General features: G+C 48.4%; 1 protein-coding gene across 4 annotated transcripts; it reads right to left on the bottom strand.

Annotated features, from left to right (window-relative positions):
- Positions 1–4,558: 4,558 nt before the first annotated feature.
- NOL9 (nucleolar protein 9) lies at positions 4,559–26,769 on the bottom strand. Of its 4 annotated transcripts, none has more exons than XM_089901877.1 (12): positions 25,573–26,769; positions 24,530–24,749; positions 23,880–24,007; positions 20,692–20,827; positions 20,472–20,568; positions 19,836–19,933; positions 13,574–13,774; positions 13,088–13,385; positions 12,610–12,721; positions 9,962–10,139; positions 8,513–8,646; positions 4,559–7,907 (listed from the first exon to the last, which is right to left on the bottom strand). In XM_089901877.1, the coding sequence occupies exons 1-12, from the start codon at positions 26,326–26,328 to the stop codon at positions 7,758–7,760; spliced, it is 2,508 nt and encodes an 835-aa protein (XP_089758003.1). In that variant the 5' UTR covers positions 26,329–26,769; the 3' UTR covers positions 4,559–7,757. The 4 variants fall into 4 exon arrangements, with proteins under 4 accessions (XP_089758003.1, XP_022454278.2, XP_089758004.1 ...); XM_022598570.2 differs by having other exon boundaries at positions 13,574–13,735; XM_089901878.1 differs by lacking the exons at positions 4,559–7,907; positions 8,513–8,646 and adding an exon at positions 8,653–9,351.
- Positions 26,770–26,794: the final 25 nt, after the last annotated feature.

Below are 26,794 nucleotides of genomic sequence, written 5' to 3'. Positions count from 1 at the left end.
CTAAAGAGATAGTCTTTTTTTTGGGGGGCATTTTTTTGGCCTTTTTTTTGGCCATGTGGCTTGCAGGATAGATTCCCAACCAGCGATTGAACCCAGGTCACAGCAGTGAAAGCCCGGAATCCTAACCACTAGGCAACCAGGAAACTCAAGGGCTAGTTTAAAAATTAAGGTATAGGGACTTCTCTGGCAGTGCAGTGGTTAAGAATCCGCCTGCCAATGCAGGGGACATGGGTCCGAGCCCTGGTCCGGGAAGATCCCACATGCCACGGAGCAACTAAGCCAGTGCGCGACAACTACTGAGCCTGTGCTCTAGAGCCCACGAGAAACAACTACTGAGCCCATGTGCCACAACTACTGAAGCCAGCACTCCTAGAGCCTCTGCTCTGCAGCAAAGAGTAGCCCCCGCTCACCACAACTAGAGAAAGCCCGCACACCGCAACGAAGACCCAACGTAGCCAATAAATAAATAAATTTATTAAAAAAAAAAAAGTAAGGTATATCCATATGAACCATGAAGCCATTAAAAAGGAGGTAGATTTTCATGTATTGGCATTTTTAATGTCCAAAATATAGTATTAATTGGCAAAAGCAATTGCAAAAATCCATATTTTCTTCAATTTCATTTCAACATTTTTACATAGACACATATTTAGGTATGTGCACTGTGTACATATTCATAGAAAAAAATCTGAAATGCAACTGGAAATAACAGAAAATCAGGACTTGTATCTTCATTATTTGTGTACTGTTTGAGAATGAAAATGTATTATTTGTATAAGCAGAACAAAGTAAGCACAGGCATACGTGTGTGTGCATATGTATATATATATTCATATGCTAATTTAAAGGGCTTAAACAATCACCTTTCACCTGCATTGTTGTAAAAGCCTCCTGATTCTTCGGCTCTTTATTTGCCATTTTCTCCTTCTCAAACTCCCCCAAACCCACTCTCCAAACTGCTATCGAAAAGGATTTTCTTAAAATGCAAGTCAGAAAATGCTACCTACCCTGCTAAAAATGCTTAAATGCTCATCACCCCAAGGATGAAATCTGAAGTCCGCAAGATGCTCGACCATCCTCTCTACGGATTGACCTCTGCCCTGTCTCTTTAGAGCTCTCCCCTCCAGCAGCTCCTACAACGCTCTCCCACCTCTCAGTCATCCCACTGACTGTCCCAGTCAGGCTGCACGAAATGCCGTTTCTAGCCCCTGTTTTCCTCTCTTCCTGAAATTACCTTTCTACCCCTACTCTTTACCCAGCTGACTCCAGTTTATCCTTCAGGTGATGTCACTTCAGAAAATCCCCAAGATTGGTGGTGTCGTAAGAGGAATCTTACGTGTGAACCCATCAACCCGCAATTGCTCTATTTAACACACATCAAACTACTTTTCAATTTCCTGCTGACACGTCCGTGTCACTCATTAGTGAGATTCTAGAAGGATGGGCGTGTATCTTGCTCCCGGCCATCTCCCCAGCCCCTGGCCCAATGCCCAGTGATTAATGTGTTCAGTAACTATTTGGACATTGATTACATGAGGAACTATGACACACTGAAGCTTATTAAACTTTAAAACTTGGAAATACAGCAAAAGCAAAACTAGTTTTTTTTTTTTTGGCTGAGCAGCGAGGCTTGTGGAATCTTAGTTCCCCGACCAGGGATTGAACCTGGTCCCTCAGCAGTGAAAGTGCAGAGTCTTAGCCACTGGACCGCAGGGAATTCCCACTAGTTGTCCTTTTACTGTCAAAGAAAAGAAAAGAAAGGAAGAAAGAAAGAAAAATAATAATAAAGGGCTTAAAGACACAATCAGGGAATTCCCCGGTTGTCCAATGGTGAGGACTCTGCACTTCCACTGCCATGGGCCAGGGTTCGATCCCTGGTCAGGGAACTAAGATCCCGCAAGCCGCATGGTGTGGCCCCCCCCAAAATTTTTTAAATGACACAATCAGGCTGAAGCAGCACAGATGGCCATTCTCTGATGTCCATGTGGCAGCCATGATTTTGGGGACCCCCCCAAAAGGCCTAGAGCCCATATTTCACCCAAGCCTGGAAACAATCTCCCCGGGGCGAGTGAGCAGTGATGGACCTTGAGTTAACTGGACATAGGTCACTGGGGTTCGTGTATTAGGGTGACAGGCCCGCTAAAGTGAATGGCACACGTTCGTCTTACTCTCTGGCCACTCAAGGCGGAGACCCCAGCGTGGTAGTTAAGCTTCACTTGGGGTGTGAGCCAGAGGAGGGCTACACCAGCAGCTCAGACCCTTCCTGGGGTGGAGACAACCCTGCAGTGAGGCCTGGGTGGGTGCTAGGAGTTCTGTGTGACTCACTGCTTCCTAAATCTGTCTTGGGCCAACCGTGGGGCTGGGGGGGAGGGGGAGACAGATGAAGGTCGGAATGAGGGCTCTTATGGGAGCGCAGAGGGGTCAGTGGCTAACACACCCTCAGGCCGTCCCTCTCTGGCCAGGAATGGGGTGTTTTCCAGGCCAGGGCTCTGATTCTGGGGCGCTGGAAGGCTGTTTGATTCCATGAACGCCATTCCTGACCCCCTCTGCCAAAACGCGTCATGGCACGAATCAAAAGTGAACTTACAAATATTGACGGTTTAGAAGGAATTTCACAGCCCTTCTTGAGAGAGGTACAAAGGCACGGTTGGGAACCTATCCCTGACCATCCTGGCGAGGGGGACACAACTTTAATGCACAAAACTGAAGGTTTCAAGGTCTAGGGACCCCTTTCCCCCCCGACCTTCCACCTCGCAGGAGAGGAAGCTGGGGAGCAGCTTCCCCCCACCCCCGACCCCGCCACTGGCCCCTCCGCTGCAGCTGCCAGGGGAATAGCTCTTCACACGGGACCCTGTTCTTTCTTCTTTCAGGGCTTGGAAGGCTGAAACCGAAAGCCTCCTTCCTCTGCCTTCTCAGAAGACAGGACACCATCTGCACCTAGATCAGAGATGATGGCTAACGCTCACCGGGCGACCCCTGTCTTCCACGCTCTCAAATTCATTAAATCACTGTGAAGGAGAAAATGTGGCCAGCCTGCAGGAGGGGTTCTTAAAGGGCCCAGGCGAATTCAGCAAGCGGCCCCTCCAAGACCCACAAAATCTCCTCTTCTCACTCTGCCGTCCACCCTCCTTTCTGGACCGAAGAGGAAGAAAACACACTCACCGCTTCCTGGACGAAGGCTGAGCCAGCCGCGAGGTGGAGACCCGTATTTTGTCAGGACTGAATTCATGTTTGACCTCTGGGGTGGTGGCACCTTGCCTGGCCCTTGAGCCACGTGCTCGACCCACAGTCCCTGTCCCTCTCTGCCCAGCTGCAGTCCCAACACTGGAGGGCTTCTCCCAGACTCAGCCCCAACCTTAATTTCTCCAGCTGAATCGTCTGCACAGAAAACCACCGAGCTCTCAGCCCTGCCAATTCTCTTCTCCGACACAGGCCCCCTGGGCGCTGTATATCTTAACGTATGGACTCTGTGGCCGCGGTTTGCACTGTTTCCTTGCTGGTGGTTTCCTCCCCTTGGATTTTCCATCCCCAAGTACCCATATGCTCCCTGGCACGCACTTCTCACACCGCTGGCTGCGTCAGAGGGTGCCTTCCCTCCTTTCCCAGAAAGCAGTGCCACGAAGACCCTCGTCTCTGCAGTGCCAACAGCCAGCAGCAGCCCCCCGCTGGACTCCTTGGTCAGGAGGAAGCCTGCAAGTTTGGTGGCTTCCTCCTGCCCGGCCGACATTCACAGCCCAGAGACAAGCCCAGGTCCGAAGCATTAGAAAAACCCAAGCCACAGTCCACTGAGCAGCACAGCGGGGCCAGTCGCCATGGCAACCCTTGGCTTCCCAGCCCAACACATTGTCTGCCTGGCTCGGCTGTTTGCCGATTCCCAAGACTGCTTACTCAGCTCCCGGGATCTCCAGATTGGACCTGCTGCCCCTCAACTCCAAGTGCGGCTCCTTTCAGACTGCTCCCTCACCCCGCGGCCCACCCTCTGCCCCATTCTTTTCCTGGCAAAGCCCTGGAAATAACTTTAACTCAGCCAAGGCTTTCTGGAGGCCCTACCTCACGCGGCTCTTCCCCTACTGCACAGATGGCCCCCATATTTATTTTAGCCACTGTTCAGGCTTGGCCTGTCAGCCAAGTCTCGTTGCCTCTACCAGGCCCCACCCTGGGAGCGAAGGCCGAGGGGCTGAGCTCTCGCTCTCGGAGAGGCGGTTACAGACACAGACCCCCGGCTTGCTGGCTAGCTTTCTTTCTATTTGAACGCTTCTGGGAGCAAAATTCTTTTCCCTGCTAATATACTCTCAAAGACAGTCCAGAAACCATTTAACTTACATATATGGGCCCAAAAGGAAAAATGAAGATGAACTCCCACTGGAGTTTATCCCGCTCAATACCGAAACAGAGAAAAGGTGCAGGGCACTTGCTGGGGTTTCCTGTCTTCCCCACTATGGCGCCCAGATTTCACTACCCCCTTTCGATGTTTTCCCCATAACTTCTCCTAAACATTTAAATAAATTCCGAGAATAAAATGGTCTATCTATGTACGTAACAAAATCACACAATTAAATTCACATTCTCAAAAATATTTAATGATACAGAAGTTCACATATTAAGTGAAAAGAGCTGGATAGAAACCACACATACAGTTGAACACCAGTTTTATAAAACAAACACACACGTGCATTTTAGAAAAATACTGGACGAGACAGCATCACAGCATCCACAGGGCTTCCACGGTGGTGGACTTCAGGATCATTTCCTACATGGGTGAACTGGTCACACGATTTTAAAAGCAGTTAGCAGGGTTTATGAGAAACTCCCAGGAGCGAGTGATCGGTGGAAGCCCTGGGACCTTCCTCTCCGGAGCCCTGGGCAGGACCCGCAGCAGGAAGAACGCTGTTAAGGGAAACCTGCCCGGGGACCGCCGGGTAAGATGGTTTCCGGTGCCGACAGCTTCTGCTTTGTCCCAGTGTGACTGTGAGGGATACGATCGTGGTCCTGCCTTCTGGATTTACAACCCTTAGAGACAGGCCGCATGCTAAGAGTTACTGCTTCGCCTGCTGTAGACACGCCTCTCGCCCTCCTCACGCAGGGGCCCCGAGGGAAGCGCTATCCGCCCATCTTAGAGGACACAGGCTCAGGTTAAATACGCCCTCAGAGCTACACTGCTAGCCAGTGGCCCAGCCAGAAGGTGAACTCAGAGCTCCAACATCAAAGCCTGCTGCCTTAACCACGACATGGCCTCAACCAAATCTAAGGGAAACAACTACCAGACGCTTTAATAATCACCGTCCCACGTCCCTCGGTCCTCTCGCCGTCTGTCGGGCAGAAACCTGAGTGCCCAGAAGGGTGAGGACCCGCCTGTCACAGGGACCCCAGGAGCGGCAGCCGGGACCCCACCACCCCCATGTCCTCTCTGGCCAGCTACTTCCAGGATCCGATTTTTCAAACACCAAGGCGCCTTAAGAGGCAGTTCACCGACCCGTCTCCCCTTTCCTAGGTCCTCAGTTCTAATCTGGGGCCTCAGAGGATACAGTGGTGTCTGCCCCCAACGCCTATCGGGGGACAGATGGAAACAGAACTACCTGTCTTCACAAAATAAAATCAACCCTAGAATTGGAGAATCTTTTCATTTTCATGTCTACCTGTCCTGGAAACAGATCTATCTGAGAGCTGATTTTCAAGAACCACAAAATCAGTGACTAAGGGTTCTTGTTCTAAGTCATATATTCCTTTAATTTTCTTAAAATAAGCATGTACTGCTTTAAAAATCACACACAGAAATGACTGAGTTTTTGTTAAGAGTATCTCCAACGCAGAACTCTCGCTACCCATCCTGAGCCATCACAGACAGTGGAAATGACAGAAAGCCCAAACCATCGCCACTGATAATCAAACACACCAGGTGGATGCACCGTTGCCAGTCTGACTGGCACACCTGGAGCTGACCACAGCGCCCTGTCTCCAGCATCTCTGGATGCTGACAGAGGCCTAGGTGGGCTCCTCGGCCAGGCCATCTCCAGCCTCCGTATGGCCAGCTGACCAATGGCTGACAGCTCCCTCTAGCGGCAACGTTTGTTTTCTTTACCGATGGGGACTGAAGCCCGCAGCCTTAATGGTCGGTCAGCAGGCAACAGGCTAAAAGCGAGCCTGGATTTAATGAAGACGCAAATGACAGGCCACCACTTGCTGCTAAAGACCTACAGTATTATTGTAAAGGTACAGGAACTTGGGAAGGAGGCAAAAAGTTGATGGTGGATTGTCTGTCAATAGTCTTTGCAAGGCCAAGAAAGAAAACCATGTACAAGTTAAATTTAGATATAAATAAGAAGCAACTAAGAAGCTAGACATTAGGGTGGGGGGGTGGGATGAACTGAGCGATTGGGATTGACATGTATACACTAATATGTATAAAATGGATAACTAATGAGAACCTGCTGTATAAAAAAAAAATAAATTTTTTTTAAAAAAGAAGCCCTTCCTGCAGGGCCCCCTTTGTTCCTCTGGTAGAAAGAATCACAGTAAATACAAGTCTCCGTATGCAGATTAAATGGTTCCCACTGCAAAAAAAAAAAAAAGGAAGCTAGACATTAAATGGTCTCTAGGGTATCACACCTGATCCTGGACGGTGACAAGGGCTCTACAAGATGAGATGAGAAGCCACGTGAGTACTTAAGACAATGACAATCAACGGTTTAAATGAATGTAAACATTAAAACCCACACATCCTAATAGCTGCCCTTCAACACATTCTGCTAGGAAGCTGGAATTCACGACACCAGTTTGAAAGGCTACCTCAGCATCCTAAACGCAGAGATGGTGACCTGGCCTGGCTGTCCGGATTGTTTACCAAAACCACTTCCAACCTGGGAGGCTAAAGAATCCTGACCACCAGGGAGAAGATGGAGTTCCATCGTTGGCCCCAAAGCCCCCTGGGAGAACAGCACCATCACCGACACAGAGTTCAGGTCCAGCCACCGAGCCCAAGAGCTTGAGCTGCTCCCCCGGTCCTTCTTCCAAACAGCCTAGTGTCCGGCTCTGCCCACTGTGCGTTTTTAATCTCAGATGTGAAGTCAATTAGGACAAATCTGGTTTTAAAGAGGCCCCAAGACAGGCTTCCTGGATTTTGAGAGCATTTTTTCAGCATAAAATTTTTCAGCATCAGATTTTAAAAAGGAAGAAGAAGAAGGGCTCTGGAGTCAAACTTTTATCTCTGAAACATTGATTAACTTTAACAGACCAAACAGAGGCTTAACCCTTGGCCCACACGCATGGACGGGGTTGGAGAGCATCCAACGCGCAGGGATGGGTGCGCCCCCCGCCCCGGGGGGAAGGACCACAGGGCGCCACCACATTCCGCTATGCCCTCCATCCTGCTGGCCAGACTGCCTTCCTCCTTGGGATGTTTCTGTGGCTCCCATTACTCTATTTTTATCCAGATGCCAACAACCAGGTCCTGCAAAAACGTTACTAGGAATCTACCATGTTCTTTCTGTTTCAATGGCGCACAAACTTTTCCCTGCTGCTTTACTCCCTTAGAAAATAAAACAGAAGACCAGGGCAAACCTCTAGGTCATGTCGACTTAAGAACAGACTTAAATGTACTCTAAACATATCCACGAGTTATGCAGAAAACACTGCACCATTTGCTACGTAAGCGCGCCGTTCCGTTCGTGGCCACAGAACCCCATCAGTCCGCTGGTGCCAGCCTGGAGACAGTCAAGCTCTCGGAAGAAAAGGTCCTTCCCTTATTAAGAACATCAGGATCAGTTTGTTTTTCGATAGAATTTAGGTTTGGGGTGCACTTTCTCTTTACGTGTTTCCTCAATTTCTCTTGCTCCAATTTTCTCTGATGCTCCAGGAAGTTTAAAATTATAATCTGTTGTGATGTAAGGTATCGTCCCTTCGAGCCCACGCTGAAATGGAAACACAGAGAAAATACTTCAAATCCAGCCAAGACGGAAGACAGTGTTAAAAGTGAGAGTCTGAGGAAGGTCCTCTCACTCCTAAGACACTCGGCTCCGCTCCCCTGGAAGGGCCCACTTACAATTCAACCCCACAAACACATCAAACAGCATAAGAATGGGGGTGGGGACTTCTCTCTCAAACGGGCAGAACAAGCCGGTGGGGAGGGGGACACTGGTGCCTCCCCAGCTGCCTGCAGGTCCTGCCATTTGGTTTGGGGCCACACGGGTGCCCTTGGCCAACGTGACCCTCCATGGCCTTCCCACGGGGACCCCTGAAGACTGTCTTCAGGGAGGGCTCATCATGGGGATGCCACCTCTGCTCTTTTCTCCCACATGCACGTCTGCAATGACGGCTCCATCACGGGGCTCCTGGCCGTGCGTGATGGCGACTCTGGGCCCCAGACCTTTAGGCCACTCTGACACACCACCACGGGGTGTGAGCTTCCCAGACAATAACCTGCTCCCCCGTGACTCTCGCCCCGACTTCAGGCCCCCACTCTCTACTGTGGACACGGCCAGCTAGCTCCAGGTCTGCCCCCGGGGGCCATACTCACCTGGCTCTTGAGAACACACTGTGGAATGGAAATGGTTCCAACCAGCAGACAGTTCACGTTTCTTAGCTCTTCCGGGGGCACAGGAGTGAGGATGTGGTAAAGCCTCTTCTCCATGTCGATCCCTCTACAAATTCCTTGAAAGCACACAAAACACACAAAAATCACCCTTTCGGGAAGATATCAAACTTCCCAACCACTCAGAATTGTAGAATGGCTTTTAAAATAAGAGTTTCAAGTTCAACTGTGTTTTGCTTTAAAAATACCAAGTGGCACATTTGAATATCTGAAGACTCTTGGTACCCTTCTCCTTGTTCAGCTGTGAGAAACCCAAGTCCTACACTGTCTTAACTAAGGTGCACCTGGGCCAGGGAGAAAGCCACCAGTGGGGAACGCAAAGATGACTCAGCCTCTCCCCACCACCAATCCCTTCTTTACCGTCTGTACTAAAGCATACGAGTTCTGTGGAAATGCTTTCGAGAAGTTCAGTGTTGTATAAATCAAGAACACATATTAACTAAGGGTTTTGCTAATCTTGAGGTGTGTAGGCCCAGCCCCCTTCCTGAAGTATACACTGACAGTTACTGATCTCAGTGAGCCGGGGGACGATCACGTGAGGCAGGTTTGGTGAGGGACGCAGGGACCCAAGGCTGCCAGGCACCACGAGGCTGGGTCCACATGCTGGACCTGTGCGAAGGGACGCACCAGGATGCGGTGTGATCTCGTATGTGCTCAGATCACCCCTGACCGTGGGGAGTCCAGTTACACAGCTTTTCCACTAGTCCAGGGCAAGAAATGAGACGGGCGTGGTGAGAAGAGGTGAGATGGAGTCGTCTGACTTTCTGAAAACGAAACCACCAGGCCTGCGAGTGGGCTGGATGTGGAGAATGAAAGCAAGGGGGTGCCAAGGAGGACCCAGGGGCCTGACCCAAACACCAGAGTAAATCTTCAAAGGACTGTTCATGGCCTGGGAACTGGGGATGGTGCGGGCTAGGAGGAGGAGATCTGGGGAGAACATCAGGGAAGGGGTAGAAGGACCTATCAGGACTCAGTTTGGGACCCAAGTCTTAGGTGCCAGTGAGACATCCAAGCGGAGAAGTGCCGTGGTCACATGGGCTTGGAGCTCTGATGCACCGTTGTGCTGGAGAGACCCCACGGACGTCAGCCTAAGCTGGACTCAGAGCCCCAGCAGTGGGTGGGAGGGCCCACGGAAAACATGTCAGATGAGAAGGAGGCCGTGACCAGGCCCTTAGGAATCTTGGAGGAGAAGCAGAGAAAGAACCGCTTCTTTCCTGCCCTCCAGCCCGCAGAGCCCGCTATACAGAAGACAGAGAAGCTAAGCTCTCTGGCCACTCCAGCCAAGTGACGGCGACAAGGTCAAGCCCAGCCATCGACAGTTAAGAAGAGGGTCAGTTTCAGTAGGTTTACAGACAGTGTCCCTCTCAGACTCACCAAACCCCAAACAATCACAGATGGGCGTCTGGGCAAGCAGGATGGGCCCACTTGCATATCCTCTGACATCATCCAGGATCTTGCAAAGCCCAACCCAGCTGGCATTCACAGCGTATAATATGTGGGTAGGAGCGACGTCAGCGTGGATAATCCGGAGTGCCACGGCATTGAAAGGGACCTGAAAGATACATGTGCATCCCCCTCTATGAATTCTACTTGAAAGACTACTTTTAATTTTTACAAGTCGACTCACCAGCTATCTGAAGTTCTATCTGCCAAACCACCTCCCAAGAAATATCTAAACAGAATGCAAACACCAACCAGCATTTGTTTATTGCTTCACCGTTCTAATACAGAGAACCTAGGAAACTAAAACCAAGCTCCTGTATACCAGCAATACCTGCTAGAAATCTAAACTGAATGCCTGGAACTTTGTCTACAGAGACACAATGAGATGCAAGTTTGGAGACATCCTACATGAGCTGAAGTTGACGGAGGGAGACTATGAAAACCCCTCACTGAGGTCTCCTGATGGGAGAAAGTAAAAATCCATTCAGCGAGAAAAAGCCTCCATTCACTCCCTAATTTAATTATTGCAATAAGAAAAATGGATTGCATTCCCGGAGCACGAGGTAAATAATTACTTTTAACGTGTAACTTTCTGGGTAATTTCAAACTTTTAAAGTAGAAAAACTTTTTTTTTTTTAATTTTATTTTTGACTGCGTTGGGTCTTTGTTGCTGCACGTGGGCTTTCTCTAGTTGCAAGGAGTGGGGGCTACTCTTCGTTGCGGTGCGCGGGCTCTAGGCACTTGGGCTTCAGTAGTTGTGGCGCGCGGGTTCAGTAGTTGTGGCTCGCGGGCTTAGTTGCTCCGCGGCATGTGGGATCTACCTGGACCAGGGCTTGAACTTGTGTCCCCTGCATTGGCAGGCGGATTATTAACCACTGTGCCACCAGGGAAGTCCCCCTCACATTTGTTTTTGAAGCCTAAATAATATGTATAACAAAATGCTTTTCTGGGGACTTCCCTGGCGGCGCAGTCATTAAGAATGACTGCCATAACTACTGAAGTCAGTGCACCTAGAGCCTGTGCTCTGCAACAAAAGAAGCCACCACAATGAGAAGCCCACACACGGCAATGACGAATAGCCCCCGCTCACCGCAAGCAGAGAAAAGCCTGCGCAGCAACGAAGACCTAATATAGCCAAATAAATAAAATTTTTAAAAAATTGTTTAAAGGGCTTCCCTGGTGGCGCAGTGGTTGAGAGTCCGCCTGCCGATGCAGGGGACACGGGTTCGTGCCCCGGTCCGGGAAGATCCCACATGCCGCGGAGCGGCTGGGCCCGTGAGCCATGGCCGCTGAGCCTGCGCGTCCGGAGCCTTTGCTCCGCAACGGGAGAGGCCACAACAGTGAGAGGCCCGCGTACCGCAAAAAAAAAAAAGAAAAAAAAAAAAATTGTTTAAAAAACAAATGTGAATTTGTAACAAAAGGCTGTTTAAATTACTGGCAGGTTCAGTTATAGAGCATCACCAAGTGAGTAAATTGCAGTAAATCAACCAAAACTCCAATAAACCAACTGCCTTAGGTTCTTCAGTGGAGATGACTTGGAAGCCTGGAGCCAATCTCTCCATCAGGCTCAGGAAACACATCCTTGCCCCCCAGGTCACAGCCCCTGACTGTGCAACCTCAGGCCAGTGTGTCTACCTGGCTGTGCCCAGTTTTCTACACTGTAAGCGGGGTCTATAACAGCACCTCCCCGGCAGGCTGCCACCCCAGGTAATGTGCTCGGCAGAGCGCGTGGCACAGCGGGTGCTCAGCACTGCACAGGCCACACAGCAGAGCCGAGTACCCTGGGCTCTAGAGTCAGGCCGCCTGGGCGCCAGTCCCGGCCCAAACTTTTACTATGGGCCTTTGGGCAAGCTGACTCAGTGCCCCTGGCCTCAGTTCTGCCGTCTGTAAAGTGGGGATAATAACAGCACCTCGGTGAGTAAAGGAGTTAACCCAGGCTTAGAAGAGAGCACAGCACAGGGTGAGCACTTAGAAATGCTACCTGTTGCTGTTTTATTCTGTTATCATTTGGAATCCTAATGTTATGGTGGCTTCTTCCCAAATGAATTTCTTCAGAGGTTGGAATCCAAGATGCATATACCCTAGTGCCAGAATCTACTTGCAACGATATGTGAAACAGTTTAAGAGTGTTCTCCGGGTGCCAGGCCCTGCTGTGAGCACTCGTGAAATCTGCACAAGCGTTCTGCGAGGTCTGGCACCGCTGTTCCCAGCTGAGAGCCCAAGTTGCACCCAGCCAGTCAGTGCAAGGGCGGAGATGGGCTGCCAGGGTGTAATCCCAGCGCCACCTCTGGTATTAGTAGAACATTCTTAGCCAGGATGGAACCAGAGTCAGGCCCAGCACAGCAGTGAAGAGCTCGGCTCTGGAGCTGGGCTGCCTGGGTCTGTGGCCAGCTGTGCCACTCACACTGGATCACTCAGCTCCCATCTGTAAAGCTGGGACAGTCACCAAATCTACACCATAGGGCTGCCCTGAGGACTAAATGAGTGAGGCGCTATGAAGTGGTCAAAGTGCTCTTGGCACACAGGCATAGGCGTGTTTAAGTAACCCAAATAAAGACAATTCCAAGAGTTCAGATCACCTGATAGGGTGTCAGACCATGTAAGGGACACAGTGGCTTTGGCACTGGGGGCTGCAGCTGGCCAAGGTAACTCAGCACTGCCAACTCGCGAAGGACTTTGTTATGTGATTCTCTGAAAAGTAAATCACAACGAGGTAAACAGAGATTTAACCTTACAGGCCCACCTCCCACTAGAGACATCACACAGATTCTACGCACACAGCCCACGTTCCAACCTTAGCAGCTGCAGACCCTGCCCTTCCATAAACCCCCTGGAAACCCTTCAAGTCAAAGGCCCTGGCAAGCAGACCTGGAAGCCAATTCTGGATGCTTCCACCGGGAAAGTAACATTCAGAAAATAACTGACTCTCCTTCATAAACAGATAGCTGTGACAAAGATCTGAAAAATTTTAGAGGACTATTCCTTTGAAGGAATTGAGGACAGAGGCCTTGTAAGGCTGAAGAAAACTAACTTCTCCAGCCATGATGCTTTGCTTACCTATTTCTTGGAGTTTTTCCAGACACAAACTCCGACTTAACGGACATCAGTTTGTATCCAGTAAACAGAAGTGGATTCTCCTTTTCTTCGTCAGCAAATTCTAAACTGTCTGCGAATTCTGCCAGGTGGAATCCTCTGTTTCTGACTTTGGACGTGCTCTTTGTGTACAAGCCGTCCATGTTGTCCACGTAGCTTGGGCTGAGGTCTGGCATGTACCTACCCCGGTCGGAGCTGAACTGAACGACGTGGCTGGGAGACAGCAGTCGGATCAGGTCAATAAGAAGCAGGAGACCCTGGTCTACGAGGAAGGAGACCACGGGAGCACAGTTAGCGCACAGAGAGGCGACGCACTCCTGCGACAAGCTGGACTGCTTCTGAGACAAGGAATTGCCCCAAAACCAGGCTTCGGCACTAATGTCTGGAAGCCACGCACTTATCCCCACTGCCCAACCCTCCCGTCCAACCCACGCGCCTCGGCGGGCTTACCTGCCACCCAGCCCATCGTGTTGACGATAAGAGGGGACTCTCTCTTGTAGGAGCTGAACACATACTTTATTATCTCAATATAGTTTTCAAAGCTGTTTTTACAAGAAGGCTTCCCATAATAGACCATTTTCTGGGGTGTCCTCTGGTGGGTGAAAGGTGGTCCTAAGACGATAAAGATGAGCGTCATCGATCCGGGAGAACCTAAGAGGCGGCGAGGGTTTTGGTCCAGCCATTGTCACTGACGAAGCTCCTCAGGAAATCCGAGCCCGTCCTACCACTAGGAATAGCTGTGCTCCTACTTTCGGAAGTCTAAGCTTTCAACTTCATACAAAGACACGCTCACGATTACGTACACAGTTAACCCCAACTAAGTCCTAATACAGCCACTCACTCAACAAACATTTACTGAACACCTACTGAATGCTGGGCATTGTCCTAGATACTTAGGACATTTCTGTGAACTGAACAAACATCCCTACAGGGCTTACACACTAAGGAAACGATGATTAATAACAGCAGCAGTCACCTGTTGGACTACAGTACTGTGTCCTACGTATGCTACACACACAGTCTCTAGTTTTCATAAACACCCTGTGAGACAGGAAGCATTACTTTTCCCCATTTTTACAGACAAGGAAATTGAGAAAGAGATTAACCTGACCAAGGTCACACAGCTAGTAGAAATCAGCTGGACTTGAACTCAGGTGGTCCAGCTCCAGAGCTCATACTCCCTAATCACAACAGCAGTCTGTCCATCCCCTCTGGCTGGGGCCAGCGCCCACAGCAGACAGGTGGCCAGGATGACGTCGCAACACAGTTGGCGGGGCAAGGGCCTTGGTCGATGCGGTTGGGGCGAGGCCACCTGGGAAAGAGCTGGCGAGGCTCCCCTCCAGGTCGGGGCCAGGGGATTCGGGGCAGCCCACAACAGAGAGGGTGGCCTGCGTAGTCGAGAGACTGAGCCAATACAAGGGGAATGAGCAAATATGTAAATATACTGAGAATAACGGCAGCCAGGGTTCTTACCATCAGAGAAGGAACTTATAAATATGGAAGGGGGAAGGCTACCTAGAATGAACCCTGGGTGCTAGATTAGAATTGGAATGATCAGCGCAGGGAACTCCCTGGCGGTCCAGTGGTTAGGACTCCACGCTTCCACTGCAGGAGGCCCAGGTTCGATCCCTGGTCGGGGAACTAAGATCCCGCAAGCCACGTGGTGTGGCCAAAAAAAAAAAAAAAAGAATGATCAGTGCAAACTCATGGCTCTTAATAAACAGACAGATACAGAAAGACACAGAAATATGTGTGTGTACATACATGTGCACACACACACACATTATATACGTACATACATGACATGCGTGGGTTTAAGCATATGCATATTCCCTAACTCTGTCCACGGAGAGGATCTAGAAGAAATGACACCCAGAAGAAGATAAAAATAGCACACCTAGTTAGAGTGGAAAAGCCTGGCAAACACTATCTTAACCAGCTGATCAAAGCTAACGTGTCTGGCAACAGGACAAACTGACAGCATGTTGATATGACACACGGAGAACAGCGTCACTTCTAAATCGAACCACGGGGGAGCCTAGAAACGTACCCTTCGAATTGTCAAGGTCATAAAAGATAAGAAAAGCCGGAGGAACTGTTCCAGACTAAAGGGGACTAAAGGTTTGTGAGTACACACTGGGCCTACACAGATGACTGAACAGTGGACAAAATCGAGCAACCGCACTGTAGCAATGTTACTGCCCTGATTCTGGTGGTTGAATTATGATTTCACAGCAGTGTCCTTGTTTTTAGAAATACCCACTGAAATACTAAGGGATAAAAAAGGGAAAAAAATTAAATGAAGTAGAGAAAATGTAAAAGAGGAACAATGAAACCAGCTAAAGAGCTAAGTCTAAACCATTTTTTTTTTGGGGGGCTGCGCTGTGTGGCTTGCAGGATCTCAGTTCCGAGACCTGGGACTGAACCCAGGCCATGGCAGTGAAAGCCTGGAATCCTAAACACTAGGTCACTAGGGGCCTCCCCTAAACAATTATTATTATTATTTTTTAACATCTTTATTGGAGCATAATTGCTTTATAATGGTGTGTTAGTTTCTGCTTTATAACAAAGTGAATCAGCTATACATACACAGATATCCCCATATCTCCTCCCTCTTGCGTCTCCCTCCCTATCCCAGCCTAAACACGTATTTTTTAGAAAGCTGTTAAAATAAAGTAAATGTATTTAAAAATTCTTACTGACTAAAAGCGTGTTAAATCGCTAATATATCTAGCAACCTAATGTGATACCGTCAGCTTCCTTTAAAAATCAACTTAACAAAAGTCACACAATTACCTGAACAGAAACAGAAAAAGCATTTGACAAAATCCAACATCCTTCCATGATAAAAAACATTCCACAGACTAGGAATAGAAGACAACTTCTTCAACCTGACAGAGCTAAAGTGAAAAAGCCACAGCTAACATTTTGCTTAATGGTAAAAGACTGTATGCATTACCTCCAAGATCAGGAGCAAGAAAATGATGTTTACTTTCTATTCAACATTGTATTAAAGGTTCTAGCCAGAGCTACCAGACAAGAAAAAGAAATAAAAGGCATCCAACTTGGAAATGAAGAGATAAAACTATCTCTATTCACAGATGACATGACCTTATATATAGAAAATCCCAAAGAATTCACAAGAATGCTACTAGAGGTAATAAAAGAATTCAGTAAAGTTACAGGGCATAAGATCAAAACACAAAAGTCAGTTATGTTTCTATACACCAGCAATTAGCAATATGAAAAGGAAATTAGAATAGCAATTCCACTTACAATAACTAAAAGAATTAAATCCTTAGGAATAAATCTAACCAAGGAGGTAAAATACTGCTTAAAGAAATTAAAAAGGGAGTTTCCCTGGTGGCGCAGTGGTTAGGAATCCGCCTGCCAATGCAGGGGACACGGGTTCGAGCCCTGGTCCGGGAAGATCCCACATGCCACAGAGCAACTAAGTCCGTGCGCCACAACTACTGAGCCTGCTCTCTAGAGCCCGCGAGCCCCAACTACTGAAGCCTGTGTGCCACAACTACTGAAGCCCGCACGCCTAGAGCCTGTGCTCTGCAACAAGAGAAGCCACCGCAATGAGAAGCCCGCGCACCGCAACAAAGAGTAGCCCCAGCTCTCAGCAACTAGAGAAAAACGGCGTGCAAGCAAAGACACAATGCAGCCCCAAAAAAAAAAAAATTAAATTAAATTAAATGAATGAATAAATAAATTTATAAAAAAAGGGACTTCCCTGGTGGTCCAGTGGGTAAGACTCTGTGCTCCCAATGCAGGGGGTCTGGGTTCAATCCCTGGTCGGGGAACTAGATCCCGCATGCCACAACTAAGAGTCTGCATGCCGCAACTAAAGATACCCCATGCCATAAGGAAGATCCCGTGTGTCGCAACTAAGACCTATGACCTGGCGCAGCCAAAATAAATAAATAAATATTAAAAAAAAAAAAAAAGAAATTAAAGAAGACCTAAAAAATTACAGACTGAAAACAATCACTATCAAAATTCTAACAGCCTTTCCCCAGAAATGGAAATGCCTATTCTCAAATTCATATGGAACTGCAAAGGGTCCCAAAAGGCCAAACAATCTTGAAAAAGAATATAGTTGGAGGACTCACATTTCCCAACTTTTAACCTACTACAGAGGTACAGTAATTAAAAGTGTGGTGCTGGCCTAACCAGACATAAACCAAAGGAATAGAATAGAGTCCAGAATGATTTTCAACATGGGCGCCAAGATCACTCAGTGGGGGAAGGACAACAAATGGATATTGGAAAACTGGACATTCACGTGCAAAAGAACAAAGTTGGACCCTCCCTTGTATCATACACAAAAATTAACTCAAAATGGATCAAAGACCTAAGTGTTAGAGCAAAAACTGACAAAATTCCTAGAAGTAAGGAATTAACATCCAGAATATATAAAGAACTCCTAAATTCAACAAAAACAGAGAACCCAATTCAAAAATGGGCAAAGGGGGACTTCCCTGGTGGCGCAGTGGTTAAGAATCCACCTGCCAACGCAGGGGACACAGGCTTGAGCCCTGGTCCGGGAAGATTCCCACATGCCACAGAGCAACTAAGCCCATGCGCCACAGCTACTGAGCCCCCGTGCCACAACTACCGAAGTCCGTGCACCTAGAGCCCGTGCTCCGCAAGAAGAGAAGCCACTGCAATGAGACGCCCGTGCACTGCCCACCCTCGCCGCAACTAGAGAAAGCCCACGTGCAGCAACGCAGCCAAAAATAAACTAATTAATTAATTAATTAAAAAGATGGGCAAAGGACTAAACTAGACACTTCTCCAAAGCAGATGTACAAATGGCCAATAAGCATATGAAAAGATGCTCAACTCCACTGTCATTAGGGAAATGCAAATCAAGACCAAAAAGAGATATCACTTCACATCCACAAGAAAAGTCATAATTAAAATAACAAAAATTGGGACTTCCCTGGTGGTCCAGTAGTTAAGAATCCGCCTTCCAATGCAGGGGACACGGGTTCCATCCCTGGCTGGAGAACTAAGATCCCACATGCCCTGGGGCAACTAAGCCCTCGCTCCACAGCCTGCACACCACAACTACTTTGTTCAAGATCACAATAGGCAGAAAATGAAAACAATCCAAGTGTCCATCAACAGTTCAAAGGATAAACAAAATGTGACATAATGGAATAATTTTCAGCCATAAAGAGGAATTACTTTTGACATATGCTACAATATGAACAGACCTTAAAACCTTTATGCTTAGTGAAAAAAGCCTGACACAGAAGGACAAATATTGCATGATTCCACTTATCGAGGTGCCTAAACTAGGCAAATTCATAGGAACCGAAAGTAGGCTAGCGGTACCTAAGGGCTGTGGGGGACTGGGGTGGGGAATGGGCTATTGTTTAACAGGTATAGCATTTCAGTTTGGGACAGTGAAAAGGTTTTGGAGGTAGATAGCAGTGGCGGTTACACAACACTACGAATGTATTTAATGCCACCGAACTGTACACGTGGATAGTTAAAATGATAAATCTCATATTATGTATAGTTTTGTATTTAAAAAAAGCAGTGTGGGAGTTCCCTGGTGGCCTAGTAGTTAGGATTCCAGGCTTTCACTGCTGTGGCCAGAGTTCAATCCCTGGTTGGGGAACTGAGATCTTGCAAAGCCTCAAGGCAAAGCCAAAAAAAAAAAAAAAGGCAAGGTGGGACTCTGATTTGGATTCTGAAATATAAAAAGGATATTAGTAGGATAACTGATGAATTCTGAAAAAAGACCTATAGATTAGTTAATAGTATTATATCAATAGTTAATAGTATTATATCAATGTCAATTTTTTTTCTTTTTTTTTGTGGTACGCGGGCCTCTCACCGCTGCAGCCTCTCCCATTGTGGAGCACAGGCTCCAAACGTGCAGGCTCAGCGGTTATGGCTCACGGGCCCAGCTGCTCCGCGGCATGTGGGATCCTCCCAGACCGGGGCACGAACCCGTGTCCCCTGCATCGGCAGGCAGACTCTCAACCACTGCGCCACCAGGGAAGCCCCAATGTCAATTTCTTGATTTAGATCATTGTATAGGGTTATATAAGATGTTAATATTACTGAAAAGTGTTTCCAATTTACATAAAATAAAATGGATGGGAATTCCACTTACTAAAATGGAACCCTAGAAAGGTCTTATTGGGTTTTTGTTTTTGTTTTTTTGAGGCTAGAGGAATAGTTATGGGAAGACCATGAGTTTGGAAGTGGGGGAGAATGTTCTTTTTTTATATTTTATACTTTTGTATGCTTTGAAATTTTTTTTTAAACAATACTTTTTTTTTTTGATTTATTATTTATTTTATTTATCTATCCTTGGCTGCTTGGCCATGTTGGGTCTTCATTGCTGTGCGCGGGCTTTCTCCAGTTGCCGCGAGCAGGGGCTACTCTTCGTTGCGGTGCACGGGCTTCTCACTGCGGTGGCTTCCCTTGCTGCGGAGCACAGGCTCTAGGTGCACGGGCTTCAATAGTTGTGGCTCGTGGGCTCTAGAGCGCGGGCTCAGTAGTTGTGGCGCACAGGCTCCATGGTATGTGGGATCTTCCCGGACCAGGGCTCGAACCTGTGTCCCCTGCATCGGCAGGCGGATTCTTATCCACTGCGCCACCAGGGAAGCCCTCTTTGAACTTTCTGTATCATTACTTTCGCACTGTATAAAACCAAGACATTTAAAAAGTATATAATACATACCTAGAACCGGTTCTGTAACATTAAGTAGAGAAATGCAACCTGGTGGAGTAAATTCTGTCTGTCCCAGATCACATTCCAAATAGTCAATGCAGGATATACTGAAAATTTAAAAGAAAGAAAGAAAATCTTAACAAGTTTTACTGTGCCCAAAGGGTAAATCAGATTGTAAAGATTTTATGTGATGCACAGGCATAATCCTCCCCATGCAGCCTCATAGGCAGAATGCTCCAAAGACAACAACCAACACAGAAGAAGGACACTAAAGAGAAAATGGGACGCAGGCAAGGCCACAGTGTCCACTCAACAGATGGATAAAACTTTGCCTTTCTTAACATTTTATTTTTAAAATACAACAGAATTTATCCCTACCCTGACTCTCTGGATTTGGACAAATACGTTTTCAGAGAGCAAGTGACAACTCTCACGAGCTCACCGACAGGGAAGGTGGGTAGACCTGAGAGCGCCATCACTTCACCCCAAAACCTGGTATGACCAGACGGCCTCACTCAGCTGAGTGGCTTTGCAGGGTTGTATATAATCTCTACTTAGGAGTCAGGATGCATTCCCATCTAGTTTCTCAAATCAAAAATCCTACTTCCTGCCAAAAATCTAGCAATATGTCAAAAATACTCTTACCTATTTAACAACTGGTTAATCAGGTATCTAATAAATGTTGACTTTCCAATGTCCTGAGAGCCACAAACCAGAATGACAGGGCAGCCGTCTGCTTCTTCTGGAGGTGAAACAAACATTGACCCCTAAAATTAGCCATCTTCTTTAGGACGCTAATCATGAACAGTAACCCTCTGAGGCTTTGGTGGATAAACGCTAGACTGTATCGGTACCTATTACTCACCACAAGAAATGCTGACTAGCTCTTCCATGACTGAAAAGGCACTCTCGGTTAAACGAAGGCCGGTTTTTTTTCTCTCTCTTCTAATGCCGACAGATTTCAAGGCGAAATACTCAGAGTTAATCTGGAAAGTTGGAATCTGAAAGTAACAATGTAAACTTTAAGAAAAGATGAAAACAAACACACTTCTTTTTCTCCGGTTCTAAATTAATAAGCCTCATATGGTTGTGAGCTACAAAAGATAAAATTGATCCCTCCCTTTCTCTCACCCCCCAAATCCAACCCTCCGGTAAGTCTTGTTGACTCCCAAAGCCGTCCATGTCTCTATTTTCATAGCTTACGCTTACTACCAAGCTGCCACCACCTCTGCAGGAGATTCCAGAGAAAAAGAAAATGCATGGAAATTTAAGAGTGATGGCCACAAGAAAAATTCAACCGAAGACTCCAGCTGTAGAACAGGTTGGTGATTTGGAATAAAGTCAAGACAGTCTCCAAAAACATCAAGCAAAAAGACAAAGAGTTGAAAGGAGGGACTCCCCTCGTGGTCCAGTAGTAAAGAATCTGCTCTCCAATGCAGGCGATGGGCGTTTGAGCCCTGGTCGGGGAACTGAGAGTCCACATGCTGTGGGACAACTAAGCCAGCACGCCACAACTACTGAGCTCACGCGCCTCAACTAGAGCCCGCGTGCCGCAGACTACAGAGCCCATGCACTCTGGAGCCTGCATGCCACAACTAGAGAGCGAGAGGAAAAGAAAAACCCACCGCCACAACTAGATAGAAGCCCGTGCACCGCAACGAACCGCCCACGTGCCACAACTAAGACCCGACGCAGCCAAAAACAAACAAATAATAAATGAATCTTTAAAAAAAGAGAGTTGAAAGGATGTGGAAGGTGGCGACATGAAGTCCGATGGCATTCTAGCAGAAGTAGCAGGAAACCGCAGGAAAGCCACCGGAGGAATGAGAGCAGGGCCCTGGCAGAAGCAAGTGGGTCTCAGATGGAATAAGGGAGGACCCAGGAAGAGACCCCACCCATGATCACATCCGCATGCAATTCATCAACCCTGAGGAGAAGGACATCATAAAAGGAGCAAGGGGCTTCCCTGGTGGCGCAGTGGTTGAGAGTCCGCCTGCCGATGCAGGGGACACGGACGGGTTCGTGCCCCGGTCCGGGAGGATCCCACATGCCGCGGAGCGGCTAGCCCCGTGAGCCATGGCCGCTGAGTCTGCGCATCTGGAGCCTGTGCTCGGCAACAGGAGAGGCCACAACAGTGAGAGGCCTGCGTACCGCAAAAAAAAAAAGGAGCAAGAATCAGCCTGGGGTGAGGATTCCTAGTAGGTATTCTGGATTCTAGAAAACAGTGGAGCAAGTCCTTCAAGGTTTCTAGGAAAACTTCTGTGAACCTGTAATTCTACACTCCGCTCAACTATCAATGAGGGAAGAACAAGTACATCTTATAAAATGAGATAAGTGAAAGTTTACTATTTGCCTTATATGAAAATATAATTCCAGAATGTGTTAACGCGTAAGTGTGGAAAGGAAAGTTATCCAACAAAGATCATAAGGAGGATAAACAGTGCTGGTTGGGAAAGTCGCAGGGACAAAACAAAAGCTGAAAATAAATGAAAAAAGAATGAGTTTGATCGCGGCATCTGAAACATTCACTTGGTAACAAGGGATTTCCATTCCCTTCTCTATGGCTCCGACCAAGCTGCTGGATTCTGTACTAGATTAAATTTACGTGACCACAAGAGCCCATTCATTGTCCTGCCCTTGTTTCATATCTTCCAGCCTCCAACCCCCTCCTACTCCCTAGGTGATAACCTTGAACCATTTCACAGCGTAAGGGGAAGCAATCAGTAGAGACCTTCCCCTTGCTTCTGGCTCTGTCCCAGGCACTGCCTTCGGCCACTCTGAAGGAACTGCCTCTGCTCCTAAGGCCAACCCTCCACACAGACACCAGAACCCGTCCCTCGAGGTCCAATCCCCCACCTCGCTCCAGCCATCCTCTCCCTCATGCACCAGCATGCTCTCCTGTGGATCTTTCCCACCTGCTGTGTTCAATCACGAGGTTGTTTTCCATCCACCTGCACAAAAACCAGAACTCTCTAGTTCATGTTCACTCCTCCCACCACTGTTTCATTTCTTTCTTCCCTTTAACAGCTAAACTCTCTAAAAGCAAAATCCCTTACTACTAAACCCTTGAGTTCCGCTCTTCCCCAGGTCTTGACCCCATTCCTGTCAGGCCAGCCCCCTCAGCAATGCAATGAAACCACTCTTGTCCAGATGGTGATTCTGCACCCAAGTTCCCTTCTCAGGCCTCATCTCACCATCAGCTACAGCGGGGCCTCCGCATCCTCCAGCGGCTCCCCAACCATGCCCACCTGCTGTGCTCAGTCTTTGTTGCTCTGGGCTCAGACCCTGAACCTTCTCGTTTTTTACCTGTATCAACTCCTTGGCGTTACTATCCTGTCTCATGGGCTCCAGAACCCTCTTCTGCTGAAAGCTCCCAAATTTACATTCCCAAACTCCTCTCTGAACTTGACTCACACACTGAACCTCCCACTTGACATCTCCAGCTGAATGTCTAAGAGGCATCTTTAAGCTACAAATTTAAGTCTCCTCCCACAGAGCCCCGTCTCCGTGCACCCAAGCACTCACACCTCACACCCAGTCTGTCTGATGTTCCTATAGAGTTGACTCAGTCTACTGGCTCGTAGGAGATAATTATAGTGACCGACCCGACTTCAGGAAATTAATACTAAGGGCAGCAAAAATTTGGAGGTGAAGAGAGAGATGGGATAAAGTGTAAGTACACTGAAATTACTCATTCTCATTCAGAGTTTAGAGAAAATTCATACTGTCTCAAGTTAGTAAATCAAAATATAAAAATAACCATTTAAAAATATATAAAGATAACCACTGAAGAAATATCAAAAGGCATGTAACCAACTATAGTAGAAAACGACGACTTTCTCTGGGGAATGAAGCTAAGGGGGGGTAGAAGAGACAATTTTCACGATATAGCCTTCTATGCTGACTACTTTTACTTTACACACATGTCACACTCTGTACGACTTACAGCACAATGTGACAGACAGACTGATCTTCCAAAGGGGCATCCTACATAGTCATCTGACTGTTTTGGTGAAAATAATTAGCAAAACTCTGAATGAAAACTGGTTCTACCTCTTGTACGAAAACGTAAGATAAACCTGGATGGCTGATTATGAAGTTCACAGTGGAGGTTTTCAGACGTTCCAGCAACAGAATGGAACACAGAGGAGAAAAATTCTTCATCAAACAGTATCTGTCATCTGTAAAGAGAGATATAAACTACCTTAGAAATAGCACGCCATTAAACTCTATGCCCTTTAGGACCTCCCTCTCCTCTGCTAAATTCCAAACTTTTGGAGACTAGAAATTATGTTTGAGAGACTTTTTCAGGGGGCCATACTGCATGATAGGAGCACACCTGGGTGGAGAAGTCAATCCAGGTTTGCTACCTAAATGCTGTGTGGCCTTGGGCAACTTTTCTCATCTGTAAAATCGTGAAAACAATAGTTCCACTCTCAAGACCCTGGTGAGAGTTTAAATAGATACAGTAAAGAGTACAAGTTCTAGGCCATAGTAAGCATCTGAAAATTATTCGCCTTGGGATTTCCCCGGCCGTCCAGGGGTTTAGACTCTGCGCTTCCAATGCAGGGGGCACGGGTTCAATCCCTGGTCGGGGAACTAAGATCCCACATGCCGGGCAGCACAGCCAAAAAAAAAAAAAAAAAAAATTATTCACCTTATTATGATACATCCTTAGTAAATCATGCAGTTTTTTTCATTACCTTGGTTCAGATAAGATCTGAGCAAACTTCGGGCTTCCCTTTTCATCTCCTTCTTGCTTTTCTCATGCACTGAGTAATGAACTGCATTGATAGTCAGGCGAGAGTGGGTATAGGTAGAGAAGACATTTTGGGCAGGTTGGCCTTGGCTGATGGTAAAACCAAACACCTGCACCTGGCCATAGAGACAGGTCACACGACAGATCCCGCTAAAAGTAAAGCCCTAGAGGGAAAGAAAAAAATAAAGGAAGAAATAAGGTTACAGATTCTGTTACCAATGACAGAAAACTTCTAAGATCTTAACTGTCTACTCAGACATCAAAAGGAGGCTGATTTCCAAGTAACAGAATACCTTGTAGGTGACTATCTAGTATTTTAAACTAATAGATTAAAATATTAATATTTTTAACCTAAGATCATATCCTATGGCAGCTACAGGGACAGAGAGTCTGGTGAACACTGACCCAGGGGGGGCCCCCTGAACTCAGCTCTGCTGTACTCCTGGCTCCCTGTTCTTACAAATGTCCAGCGCCTGCCGAGTCTCTCCCGTTCTTGGGTTTTCACCTCCCTCCTGTATTGCGGGGGACCTCCCAGACCAACGTTCGGGTGAACGTCAGGGGCCCTGCAATCAGGCTGCCAGGGTTTGACTGCTGGCTCTACCTACCTCTGCTGTATAACTTTCTGGCAAGTTACCTAAGCTATATTCTCTCTTTCTGTAAACATTCCTAGCGGTAATGACTCCGTAGAGCATGCATGGGTACTAAATGGGTTCATATGCCCCAAATACTTAGAACACTTAGAGCCTGACATTTCTAAGCACTCGGTAAATGCTACCTATTATTATCATTACTATTAAAGTCCCTCCAGCCCCGAAGACTTAAGAGTTCCCTCGGGAGGGTCCTTTTTACGCTCTGCCCAGCACCACCGCCCGAGGAATGCGTCCAAAGAACCCGCAGGGGGACACGGGCCTCTCCCAGCCTGCAGCTCCCGGGGCTGCGTCCCTACCCCTCCCGCTCTGCCCTGCCGGCTCCCCGGGCGCGACCTACCTGCCCCAGCGGCAGCAGCAACACGGCGCGGCCCGAGCCGGCCGACCGCACAGGCGGGATGGGGAGGATCGCGGAACAAGTCGGGGCCGGATCCTCGGCCGGGCGGGGACTGGGGGCCGCGGTCTTGGGCCTCCGGGGCGCCGCCGCACGCGACACCAGGCAGCCGCCCTCCCGCCAGTCCACGCCGGCCGCCTGGGCCTGCAGCAGTCGCCGCCGAAAGCGCCTTCGGCTGCGCCAGCGCAGCCTCCCGAGCCGGCGGCGGGGCCGGTAGCTGAGGATGAGGTGCGGCCGGGCCTTGCGGGCCCGCAGCCACGTGGAGCGAGAAGGACCCCTCTTAAACAGCAGCAGCGAGTCGGCCATGCTACCCACCGGCGCCTGCTCCTCGACAATCTCGCGAGATCCCGTCGCTCCGCCCCGCGGCCCGTCCAGCGGCCTGGGAGCCGCTGGCGCCCTCTGCCGGCGGCCTCGGCAGCGCCCCCGGGCCTCACCCGGCCCCTTGGAGGCTCTGGCTCTCTCGCGGTGGGAGGGTAGGGGGGGCCGGATCTGGGGGCCGCCTGGGGCGACACCCGGGCCAGGTGTCCCAACGAAGGCTCCATTTACATTATGCAAAAGCCCCACCCCGGCCGCCTGGAGAGGGAAAGTCAGATACCCTGAGTCCAAGGCCACCTCTCTGGAAATCCACCTAGGATTTTTTTTTTCATGCAGAGAAAGCTCCAGGATTGACGTTTTAAACAAAACCAGTCTATTTGCATGCATTTGTCTTTGAGCTGAAGGGAGCAACCCTGTTTATAACAAGGCGAAATCGGGATGATTTACTCAGAATTTCAATTTCAGGATACTGAGGACTGGGGTGGGTGTGTGGAGTTGCAAGTTTAACTCAAAGCCTTGTCTCACTGGGTCAACTGAGGCCCAGGTAAAAGGTTTTAAAATCCTCAGCTCCCAGAGAGCAACCTTCCACACCCTGTTCCTCAAGGCCCCCAGAGAAGATGAGTTCCAGCCTTCCTCTGCCCGCCCCCAAATACCAGGGCTCTCTTTCTGAGCCAGGTGAAGCCACAGGCAGCAGTGCAAGGACAGAACCCACAGCCGTCCAGAGGAAGGGCCAGTGGGTGCCACCTGGTTTGCACCTGTGCCTTTACCCTGCCCGGTTCCTGAGGAGGACTGCAGCCCCAGACGCTGGAGGCAAACAGCCCGCTTCCTATAACTGGGTTCCAGTCCCACCCCT

Source organism: Delphinapterus leucas, chromosome 1 (assembly GCF_059928025.1).
Source record: "Delphinapterus leucas isolate spDelLeu-1000000601 "Yukka" chromosome 1, BTC_Dleu_Yukka2, whole genome shotgun sequence".
NCBI lineage: Eukaryota > Metazoa > Chordata > Mammalia > Artiodactyla > Monodontidae > Delphinapterus > Delphinapterus leucas.
This window is presented reverse-complemented; position numbering and strand designations above follow the sequence as displayed.